At 40.6% G+C, this 12878-nt stretch overlaps 1 protein-coding gene across 1 annotated transcript in view; it reads left to right on the forward strand.

The window, feature by feature from the left end:
* The window catches only part of LOC124787878 (protein O-GlcNAcase), a 158150-nt gene that overhangs the window by 77030 nt on the left and 68242 nt on the right, over positions 1-12878 (forward strand). The window contains exons 6-8 of the mRNA XM_047254854.1: positions 429-710; positions 5320-5666; positions 8228-8433. Of these exons, the coding sequence (XP_047110810.1) occupies positions 429-710; positions 5320-5666; positions 8228-8433 (835 nt within the window). The remainder of the gene's footprint in view (positions 1-428; positions 711-5319; positions 5667-8227; positions 8434-12878) is intronic.

Raw genomic sequence — 12878 nt, forward strand, 5'->3', positions numbered from 1 at the left:
ATACTACAGTATAGTATCAGTCAGTTTAGTGATTACTGTGTGTGTTCTACAATTACTGTTTGTAGAAAAATTATGACCAAAACTCATTTAATCTGTAATTTTCAGGAGGTTGCAATAGGACAATTCTGTTAATTCCAATTTTTTATGGATTTGAAAAATTGTAGCGTATGTATTTTACAATTGTTGAATAAAGCTGTACTGAATTATGATGTGTAGGAATGGAATCCTCATGTTTTGGACAATTTTCAGAACTTCATGTTATACATGTTGTATATTTGTTTATCTGACTGTTGTTTCCAACGTATTACATCCTTTATAAGTTCAGAGACACTTGATCTTAGTATATTATGACTGAAACATGGCCATTTTTTCCAAATTTCTATTTTTCAATTGTAACTTTATTAAAACGGTTTTACTCTCTGTTGCAGGTTCAAAAGTCATTTCACGTCTGCTTACAGTGGAATCAATTGAAGAAATAACGGATGTTCTTCGAAGGCCACCTGTTATTTGGGACAACTTGCACGCCAATGACTATGACCAGAAACGTGTTTTCTTAGGACCATATTCTGGTCGATCTCCTGATCTTATACCAAAGTTGCGTGGGGTTCTGACAAATCCTAATTGTGAATATGGTGCAAATTTTGTGGCAATACATACCTTGGCTCAGTGGAGTCGCTGCAATGTTGATGGAAAACGTGATTCATCCCTCAGTAAGTGTAAAAAAGCAGGTTAATTGACTTACAAGGTTTCTGTATTATGAGAAGGATAGTTGATACTCAACATATACCAGGGATGCTGAGTTGCTAATAGGGACAACAAAAAAACCCTCACACAATAAGCTTTCAGCCAACAAGGCCATTGTATGAAATAGGCCACACACACACACACACACACACACACACACACACACACACACACACACACACACACACTGATCATGCTCACACACATGACCACAGTCTCTGGCAGCTGAAACCAGACGATAAACAGCAGCACGTGATTGGAGAGGTAACTAGGTGGAGGTAAGGGAGAGGCTGGAGCTGGGAGGAGGAGGGTTAGCAGGATAAGGATGGGGCAGGGTAAAGTGCTGCTGCGGGAGTGTTCAGGGACGAGGTGGGGAGAGGGTAGGGCCGCAAGGTACAGTTGAGAGGTTAGTTGGTGGGTAGGGAAGAGAGGGGGAGGGTTAGTGGAAAAGGAGAGAAGTAAAAAGGGTGGGTGTGATGGTGTAATGAGGGCTGTGTAATGCTGGAATGGGAACAGGGAAGGGGCTGGGTGGGGGAGGACAATGACTAACGAATGTTGAGGACAGGAGGATTATGGGAATGTAGGATATATCACAGGGAAAATTCCCACCTGCACAATTCAGAAAAGCTGGTGTTTGAGGGAAGGGTCCATGTGGCACATGCTGTGAAGCAGTCATTGAAATGAAGGCTGTAATGTTTGGCAGTGTACTCAGCAACAGGGTGGTCCACTTGTTTCTTGGCCACAGTTTGTCGGTGGCCATTCGTGCTGACAGACAGCTTGTTGGTAGTCATGCCTCCATAAAATGCAGCACAGTGGTTGCAACTTAGGTTGTAGATCACATGACCGGTTTCAGAGGTAGCCCTGCCTTTGATGGCTTAAGAGATGTTTGTGACCAGATTAAAGTAGGTGGTGGTGGGAGGATGTATGGGGCAGGTATTGCATTGAGGCCTATTACAGGGATATGACCCACGAGGCAAGGGGTTGGGAGCAGGTTTCTGTAGGGATGGATGAGGATATTGTGCAGGTTTGGTGGGCGGCGAGTAGTGCTGTTTGGGGGGGAGGCGTGATAGTGGGTAGGACATTTCTCACTTCAGGACATGTCGAGAGACTGTTGAAACCTTGGTGGAGAATGTAATTCGGTTGCTCCTGTCCTGGATGGTACTACGTCACAAGAGGAATGCGCCTCTGTGACCGGATGGTGGGACTTTGTTGAGAGGTGGTGGGTGATTGGAAAGATAAGCATACTTGCCAAGTTTTTCAGTTTTCTCAGATGATTTCCGGATTTTGGGGTAGTCTTCCGGTTTTTTGGATGAACATCATTTTTTTCCCCAACTTCTGGGCTGTTTCCCACCCATTGCATTCATATCGCATTTCAGTTTTGACTTTCGATAATAGCCGCTATTCTGAGATGAGAGTGAAATTCGAAGTACAACTGACAATATTATCGACATTCCTTTCTCCCAGAATATCGCTGCGCATTTTTCATTTACTCTTTGTGTTTGAAACAGTTCTGGCAAAAGTTGATCAAAAATTCTATCGATAATCACATCTCACAGTTTATTGCTGCGTTCTCTTTGTGCTTCAACTGCATGTTAGCGGGAAAGGTTTTTTTATGCTTGCTATTATGCAGTGTTTGCTGTATATTCTGGTATTCGTGCAATTGTGTGACGAATTTTTGTGTGATTTAGTGTTTTCATGATGAGTTCAACTAATAAACAATATCATCAGTCTTTCAGGGATGCATATTCTGCTGAATTTCTGTGTATTATGCGATCACGGACAGATGCAACATTCGCGTTCTGTTCCATGTGTTTGTGTGATATAAATGTTGCTTACAGAGGAAGAACTGAATTAATAAATCATATTAAATCCGTTAAACACATATCCATTGTGACAATGAAGGATAGCAGTAGGAAAATTGATTCATTTTGCAGATTGATGACTCTACTACTGTTGAGAGCGAGAACTTGACAGACGATACCAAATGGGATCGATTGATGAGCATTCGTGGAGCTGATGGTATTCCTAAGTACGATAGGTTATCCAGGCTAATACTTTCTGTTTTGACTCTACCACACAACAATGCAGAGTGTGAGCATGTTCAGCTTGGTGAAGAATAATTTCAATCAGTTTAGGTAATCCATGCTGAATGAAACTCTGGGATCCATTTGTGTTTTGAAAACAAGAATCAACAGTCCATGTTACATGAATAGTTTTCCTTCAGAATTTCTGAAGAAAGCTACTCATCTTCATCTGTAAAGGCCTCAGTGAGACCCTCGGTGTATTTTGAGAGGGACTGCTCATCATTGCAGACGCGACGGTCACAGGTATGGAAGGGACTTCTTGGTATGGAATGGGTGGCTGCTGTTGAAATGGAGGTAATGCTAGCGGTTGGTGGGTTTGACATGGACAGAGGTACCGATGTAGCCATCTGTGAGGTGGTCAACATCAAGGAAGGCTTGATGGGTTGAGTAGGACCAGGTGAAGCGAATGGGGAGAGGGTGTAGAGGTTCTGGAGGAATGTGGATAGTGTGTCCTCACCCTTGATCCAGAGCGGAAATATGTCATCAGTTAATCTGAACCAGGTGAGGGGTTAAGGATTCTGGGTGTTTAGGAAGGATTCCTCTAAATGGCCCATGAATAGGTTGGCATAGGATGGTGTTATGTTGGGTGCCCATAGCTGTATCCCAGATTTGTTTGTAGGTAATGCCTTTGAAGGAGAAGTAATTGTGGGTGAGGATATAGTTGGTTGTGGCAACTAAGAAGGAAGTTGTTGGTTTGGAATCCGTCGGCATTGGGAAAGATAGTGTTCAATAGTGGTAAGGCCGTGTGCATTAGGGATGTTAGTGTAAAGGGAGGTGGCATCAGTAGTGATGAGCAGGACACCATAAGGTAAAAGAACACAAACTGTGGAGAGCCAGTGGAGGAAATGGTTGATATATTTCATATAAGAAGCTAGGTTGCATGTAATAGGCTGAAGGTGGTGGTCTACAAGACCAGAGATTCTCTCACTGTGGGCACAGTAACCAGCCACAATGGGGTATCGTGGGTGGTTGGATTTATGACTTTAAGAAGTATGTAGTAGGCAGGAGTGGTAGGTGTGAGGAGAGATATGAACTCCAGGAGAGGTTCTGGGACCAACCGTGTCCTCCACTGACTCTCCACACTCCACTCTCCAACTGAATTACATTCTTCGACAGTGTTTTGACTACCTCTCATAGTACCCTGAAATGAGAAATGGCCTACACACTACTACACCCCCCCCCCCCCACCTCCCTCCCCCACACACACAAACAACACTATTCACCACGCACCGAACCTGCACAATATCCTCATCCATCCCTACAAAACCCCTGCTCCCAACCACTTGCCTTGTGCATCATATTGCTGTAATAGACCTAGATGCAATACCTGTCGCATACATCCTCCCACCACTACCTACTCCAATCTGGTCACAAACGTCACCTCTCCCATCAGAGGCAGGGCTTCCTGTGAAACTAGTCAGGTGATCTACAACTTAAGCTGCAAATACTGTGCTGCATTTTATGTGGGCATGACTACCAACAAGCTGTCTGTCCACATGAATGGCCACCAACGAACTGTGGCCAAAAAACAACTGGACCACCCTGTTGCTTAGCATGCCTCCAAATGCGACATTCTTCATTTCAGTGATTACTTCACAGCCTGTGCCTTCTGCATCAGTCCCACCAACACCAGCTTTTCTGAATTACACAGGTGCGAGCTCTTCCTGCAATAAATCCTACGTTCCCATAACCGTCCTGACCTCAACCTTTGTTAGTCATTGTCCTTACTTATCAGCCCCTTCCCTGCTCCTGTTCCAGCACTACACAGCACTCTATTCCACCAACGCACCCAGTCTTTTTATTTCTCTCTTTTTCCACTAACCCCTTCTCTCTCCCATCCTCCATCTAACCTCTTGACTGCACCGAGCTGCCATACTCTCTCTCCACCTCATCCCTGTATGCTCCTGCAGCAGCACTTTGCTTCCCCCATCTTTACCATGCTATCCCTCCCCCTCCTCACACCAGCCTCTTCCTGACACCTATCCGGTTGCCTATGCCATCATGTGCTGTTGTCTGTAGTCTTGCCTCAGCTGCCTCTGGCTTTGGTCATTTGTGTGTGTGTGTTTCGTCTATTTGTGACAAAGGCCTTGTTGACCGAAAACATTGTGTGACAGTCTTTTTATTGTGCCTATTTGCGACCCAGCATCTCCGCAGTATGGTTGGTAGGAGCTACCCTTTTCATAATATAGTTACCTTCCATGTTGGATTTTCCATTGTTTAAAATGTTTCTAGAAGCAAATATTTTCATGGAGATGAGATTGGTGTTAAGATTTTTATATTGCTTCCTAAAACTAATTGCTTGGAAGTGTCCTATAGACCAGTGTGGTTTTGAACACCAACTGGTTGGAAGAATTCCCTATTTGTAACAGAAGTGCAAACTGTTTGTTGGTGTCGTAATAAATGTCCCAGCTGTACTATCTACAGATAACTGTTTACATTAGTGTCTATTTCTGCAAATTTATCAACTATGTGAAGTAATAATTTATTTCAGATGATTCTGTGAGTGCAGACATCAAATTGGAAACTGAAACTGAGGATGGAGGTGTGGGAGAGGATGTTCCATCTAATCTGAGTCCCAATACATATCACCCACGACGGGCACTGCGCAATGCCATTTCAGAATGGTTACATGAATTCCACCGCCCACGACCAGCATGGGGCCCTATTGCAAAACCACAAGTTGTTGCTCCTGTGACCATTCCTGTGCCTATAGTGCCATCTGTCAATACCTGTATGAGTCTAACAACAACAACAACTAGTTGCTCAGCTGGCTGTGGACCCACATTACCTACTGTAAATGCAAACCAACTTCAGGCACTAGCTGATGTGTGCAGCACGGTAAGCATATGGTGGGAAAACCTAAAATCATACATCTGTAGACATACTCAAAAATGTGCATGTACACTTGTGACTTTAGTGTGCTTACTCTGGTTGAAAAGATCTGCAACAGATCAATGAGGGGAGGGGATAGGGGGTGATAAAGCGAAATGTGCAACAGCAGTAGAAGTAAACATGAACTTATGGCTGCAGTTGGGTTTGGGGGACTTTTTACTCAGTTCTGAACAGATTTTCAAGCATCTGGCAATTTTTATTTCCCTATCCCATGAATTTCTTTTGTTTTGTTGTTTCTTAATTTAATCCACTCAGTTTAAATTTTCTGTGTTGCTCTATTACACGAGAGAGAGAGAGAGAGAGAGAGAGAGAGAGAGAGAGAGAGAGAATTTGCTACTAGTGTTTCAAAGGCTGTATGATTCCACATGGTGTCTTCTGTGAAGATTATTTCCTGTAAATCTTCCGTAGTTCAATTAACTTAAATTTCTAATGACTGTCTTCATAGGATTTCAAGCATCCATTTTATCTTCACTAATAATACAACAGCTATCAGTAAGACTAGACAGAAAACTATACTTTGCTTAGTGTTTGTCATCTAGCACAACATCATTGCTACATTTGCTGTCATATAAACATACAAAAAAACTTATTCCTCGGAAAGACTAGGCCCAAATGGCAGAAATATTCCCTTACAACTGGAAAATGAAACAAAATTCACATGTTCATCAAATACTTCACCAAGATCATTCTGCCATCAGAATTCAGCAGTAGATCAGACTTAATCAAGGGTGATAAAACTTCAGAAGGCATACTGATTAAAGAGAAATTGTTACAAGAAACAAATAATATTACGAGAGCCAAAATTGTGACTTTGTAAAGCAGATGTTTTCCTCCATATGTAACTAAAACAATATCCACTGGAAGTCACTCTAAAGTCACATAAATTAAGAAATAAGAATGGAAAATCACAAGAAAATATTGCTCCTTATGAGAGATGGAAATGAAGACCCTCAAAACCCATATGGATGTGACTTTACCCAGAGGAATGTGTTTCCCATGATTTGTGTCATTACTGAATCACAAACAGGTACTGCTATAGTGTATTATCAAGGAGCTCAATATTGTACTTTCTTTATTCACTGTGTCATGAAATATCTCACATGAAAATTTCCATGCAGTTGATTCAGACCACAGACATTTATCCAATTAAAATACTTCAAAGCAGGTTCAATGTCTTAAAAGTTCTTCCAGCATTTGTTAAAAAAAAAAAAAAATAGTCATTCATGACCATGCTTTCTCAAACATCAATTTGCATTGACTTCTGTTGCCGCTCACCTATCTTGGCTGCCATTGTATATTAGTAAGTGAATGCTGAATTTATTTTTAATGATCCCAACACAAAATAAATACACCTGTAATAAAACAGGGCCAAAAATACACCTGCACAAATGGTTTCTAAGGACAGCAAACTGATGGTTTTTGAATAACAATCTGGCCACACTTCAAACTTTGGGAAAGTATGGAGAATGGGGAGTAGCTCAGTTTCTGGCAATTGCTTCATGTTTCTAGTCCTTTTTGGTTGTCAAGATGTGAGTAAATACTATAAAATTCATAGAATGAAGAAGCAGGCAGTACAAATAAAGTTTTTGTTCAATATTGACCACTATAGTAGAATAGGTTTAGATGTTCAGTTTACTGGGAAGTTCTTATAATTTAATTCCACTTCTCTTAGAGGTGTTTTTAAAAACTAATGTTGATTATGTTTATTTCAAATGACTTGCTTTCTTGTAAAGTGGGTGTTTCAGTAACAAATCATATATCTTAACTTCGGAAATAGTGCAGGAAAGGAACTGAACATATATTGGATGTTTATTAAAAAGTTTTAAGCTTGTTACTTCATGTGAGTTTGCGGTCTTTGTCAGTCTGTGTCTTAGCATTTTAAAGTCCAGTTTGCGTTTTGTCTTGTGAAGGTGTATGTTCTGTCTGGTGTTGAAGTTATTTAAGTTGCTTTTGACATAAAGCAGTACTGTACAAACATATCAGTTTACAACAGTCGACATCTTGAGCTTTATAAAGAAGGGTCAGCAATGTTGCTTAGGATTCACTTTGCTCATTAATATGGCACAGCAGAAGTTTCTGTGGCAGACTGCCCCCCATCTTCCTCCTCCTATTATTTTGCTTACCCTCTGACTTGTGTATTATCATCTTCTTTTTATAGTCCAGTCTTCTCAGTTTGATAAATTTATAGTTTACACATCCAAAACTATGGTGGAGGACTAAAATTTTTTCTGTCTTGTTGCGTTGTGACTTTCAGGTGTTAGTCTGCATATACTAGACACTCAGGAACTACTTTTTTAATCACTTCAAAAATTCCATTTTTTTGTTTATTTTATGATGTATCCCCATGTTGTATAATAATATATTTTGCAGCTTTGATTGGAGCAGATTTCAATGTTTCTTTACTGTTTTTCTTCTCAGTAAGATAAGTGTATGAGATACTTAGCAAAATACATTGAATCAAATGCATGTAAGGAATATGCTTTTATAATTGAGAACCTTTTTTTAAGGTGCCAAATACCAATGAAAGTATGATGCAGCCACTTCCTGGAGCAGTGATGAACTCTCTTGTATCGGAAACAAAAGTTGTGGTTGGTGATTCGGCTGAGCCAATGGAGTGTAATCCTCCTCCTCCTCCACCACCACCACCGCCTCCTGCTCCGTCATCTGGAGATCCTTCTTTATCTGCTGAGACTAATGAGACTCTCAGTGAGAGGTATTGCAAACATTTGCCTGGGCCTAAATATTTTATTTTATTTTTATTCATTTATTGATTTATGTAAACTGGCAAGATTAGGGCCATCAGGTCCTCTCTTGCATCTAACCAGGCATTCTACATATTTTACGTGACACAAATTGTGATAAGTATATTATATGAGTTACATCTAACGCGGAATACAAGATTTAGAGATTACTGTAGTGCAGACATAAAACACAGTTTTCATTCATTCATGAGAAATACAACAATAAAACAAGTTATAGGAAAGTAGATTTAAACTGTGAGTGCTAGCAATAATAGACATGGAGCAAGGGGTGGAAGAGGAGAGGCAAGAGGAATATGGTAAAACACATTTCATGAAGATAGGGAAAAAATGATGTGACTGAGAAATGAAAAGAGAAAGAAGCATAACTGGACCAAATGAGAGCATTTACTTTACTCTTTAACTGAGGGGAAAAATTGGCCACATACTGTAATTGTTACAGGAACATAAAAGTACTTCACAACTTAGAAGCAAAAGGTCACTGAAATGTGTGCACAGTGCAGGGTTCCTTGTTCCAGATGCAGACAGCAGCAGCAAAGAAGTTCATAAATTTTTTTATTTTATTGATAGACACAGCTAGAACACTAGTTAACTGAGACTATTTCGATTGTTAGATGACCAGCACTTAATCTGTGAAGTAGTGTAGTGGGGGTGAATGCACACTGTGGAGCCAATGAAGTTGACATAACGTATGAGAGTCCAATAACTTATCTGATCACTACCAACCTAATTGGGCATACTATACTCTACCATGGTCAAACAGAGAGACATCGCATTGCTCTCTTTTTATCACGTAGCTTTCAAACCACTTCAGTGTGCTCTCTGAAAACTTACACTGCTGTATTCTTCTGAGAGGTATGTTAAAACGGTATCAAATACTTTTGCTGAATTCTAATAGTGTCAGTATTGTGATCGCACAGTTGTCGATGGAATATTATAGGTCATCTGCACCTTAACTTAGGCTGTGTTTGTACTGTGTGTTTACAAAAAGTTGAATTTCCATAAATATTCACTAATTTGGTCATGTATGATATATTCTAGCACTTTGGATATAACAGGGTCAGTGCTGATTGGTCTGTAATCACAAGGCGATTGTGTGTTTTCACACTTACGCAAAGGCCATATTATGCTTCTCACGCAGGAGGATCATACAAACGTACTGTCATTTGACCATCGCACAGAGTCATCCTATGGAGGACACAGTAATAAGCATGCCTGGCATAGAGAGACAACTGGAAGTGTTGAAAACAAATAAGTCCCCAGGTCCAGATAGAATCCCAGTTGAGATTTACAAGGGGGTACACTATGTCATTGGTCCCTTACTTAATTTGAATTTATTGCAAATCTCTCAACCAGCGCAAAGTGCCAAGCAACTGGAAAAAAGCACAGGTGACTCCTTTATGTAAGAAGGATAAAAGAACAGATTTGCAAAATTGCAGACCAGCATCTTCAACATCGGTTTGCTGCAGAATTCTAGAGCATATTCTGAGTTCGAGTGTAATAAATTTCCTAGAGACCCAAAAGCTCGTGCCCACAGATAAGCACAGCTAAGCATTATTCATACGAAACCCAGTTTGCACTTTTCTCACATGATATGCTGAGAACTATGGATGAAGGCCAACAGGCAGATTCCATATTTCTAGATTTCCAAAAAGCATTTGACACGTTACTCCGCTAAAGACTGTTAACGAAAGGACGTGCATACAAAATAGGCTCTCAGATATGTGACTGGCTTGAAGACTTCTTACGTAATAGAACCCAGTGTATTGTCCTCGATAGCAAGTGTTAATTGGAGATAGGGGTTACATCTGGAGGGCCCCAGGGAACTGTGATAGGATTTTGCTATTTTCTATATACATTAGAGTCCCGTTAATTTGAACTAATTGGGACTGGACCTTGTTAGGATTACCGATTTGTTCGGATTAGCTGGAATTACGGTGACGAGTTTCTAGTCTGAAGTAAACCAAGCAGATAAGTAGGTACACCATGGTAACAAATGGGAACAAGTGTGGGAACAATGGCTCACTCTCACTCCCTGCCCTTGTTGTCGTGCATTGTTGAGACCTTTACAGTGTCTGAGGTCAGTGCACTGCCAGTTGGTTCGCAAAGCGATTGATTATGTTAGTTACTGATCGCTGGCACGTGTAACAGTTTTATTGTATTCGTTCAGGTGTAGTGGTGTACGTATTTTCGTCATGAGTAAACGGAAACATGTAACATTAACTCTCAAAGAAAAATTGAATGCTTTGAAGAGGATAGACAATGGTAAGAATGTACCTAAACTGGAAAAGGAACTGGGTGTTGGTAAAGCAACCATTTGTGATTGGAAGAAGAACCGAGTGAAGCTTGGACAATCCTGTGCAATGTCTTCGGGAAAAACACTGGAAATTCGGCAGACTGAAGTTTGTTCAGGAAAGAGAAAGGGGAGCTCCTTTGAGTGGATCCCTGGTTCAGGAGAAGGCTGTTTACCTGAACAAGTTAATGAATGGTGATGAGTCTTTTAGTGAGAGTACAGGTTAGTTGGACAGATTGGAAAAACGTCATGGAATCCATTATCTATCAATTACTGGAGAGAAGCTTTCTTCTGATGGTGATGCAGCGAGGGAACATTTGGGGGAATTTGAAAAAATGATAACAGAGGGAAAGTATTCTCCCCAACAAATTTATAACGCTGACGAAACTGGCATTAATTTTAGGGCATTGCCAACAAAAAAACCTGGCATCAAAAGCAGAAGACCATGCTCCTGGTTTTAAAATGTGCAAAGATTGTGTGACTCTGTTAGCGTGCAGCAACACTGCTGGTAGTCACAAATTGCCTTTAATGCTGATCCATAAAAACTACAACATGAAGCCCATGCCCATATATTATCGCAACCAGAAAAAAGTGTGGATGGATGATAAGCTTTTCAAAGAATGGTTTCATAGCCTGTTTTTTACTTCTGTTCAACGGTTTTCTAAAGAAAATCATTTGTCTCCCCGTGCAATCCTTTTGATTGATAACGCGCCATCTCACCCCAGCACTGAGGAATATGTGATGGAGAAACAGTGGTGAAGATTTTGCCACCAAATGTTACACCACTTCTACAGCCGATGGACCAGGGTGTACCGAAACATTAAAACTGATTAATGGAAAACAATTTTTAAGAATGCTGCTCCAAGATGATAGCGGACAAAATAAAAAAGACCAATGTGGAGATGTTTATTGGGCCACTGAGACGTGGCAGAATATTTCAGAAAATACTCTGAGAAAATCGTGGAGAAAACTGTGGACGCCTCTTGAATTTCAGGACAAATGAAGAGGAAAATGTACTACAAATGATACAGACAATCCCTGGATGTGAAGAAGCTAGTGAAGGAGACGTAGATGAGTGGATGCCAGCAGAGGGGGCATGTGTGGAGAATCTTACTGACGCTGAATTTGTTGCTGCTGTGACTGAAGACCAGGAAGAAGTGGACTGCTGTGATGGAAGTGACAATGAGCCTGAGAGCTGGTGCCACACAGTGACGCAGCAGAAGCCCTTGACACCACACTACGTTATTCGGAGCAACAACCCACTGCTACACCTGCTGATTTTATGTTTATGAGACGATGGAGTAACTGTGCATCATATAACAGACTGTCTTCATTACGCCAAAAAACAATGACTTGAGTTTTTGTAATCTAAAAAGTAGGGGTAAAATGTCTACTGTATTTTAGTAAGTTGGGTAGCTTTCTTTCATTGTTATGCATTGTTTAAACCCAATGTTTTCTTGCCAAATTTTCTAATACATGTTTACTGTACTGAGTAAATTAAAATAGTGTGTATGTACAGCAGTTTACTGCACAGTTTTCCATACTTAGACTAATGTACTCTGCCGTGCACTGTATGCTGTCTTGTGGAGTATGTATGTAGATGTATAGTAGGTCGTGTTCCTTTAGTGATAATGGCTTTTCTGATACCTTTGATGCCTATTGCTTGAGAAGAGATTATCATTACTGCTTTTCTTGTTGTGTTTATTGCAATGTGTTTGAGGTGGAAAGTGTTGCGGTAAGTTTCATAATCTGGGGATTCTTGTAGACGATACTTCTTTGTAGCGAGAGGATTGGCCATTGCTGAGAAATTATTCACCTCATTAGCTGATATCTAAAAGAAACAGTTTCAGATTTTGCCATTTTGACCCCCAAGCTACAGAGATTTTGCCACACAACAGCAGATGTCATGTTGCTGTACAGAAAGGAACAAAGGGTGGCTGATTCTGACATTGTTCTGCAGTTTCCTGTTTTCTTCTAGGCATTCAAATTTGATTTGCATTGAAACATCTGCAAGCAACATCCTTGTAGTTCATTATTTGATGTAAGTCAGTAGTATACCAAGTGGTGTCAGGAGAAAACACACACAAAAGCTAATAAATTGTGAAA

Source organism: Schistocerca piceifrons, chromosome 3 (assembly GCF_021461385.2).
Source record: "Schistocerca piceifrons isolate TAMUIC-IGC-003096 chromosome 3, iqSchPice1.1, whole genome shotgun sequence".
Classification (NCBI taxonomy): Eukaryota; Metazoa; Arthropoda; class Insecta; order Orthoptera; family Acrididae; genus Schistocerca; species Schistocerca piceifrons.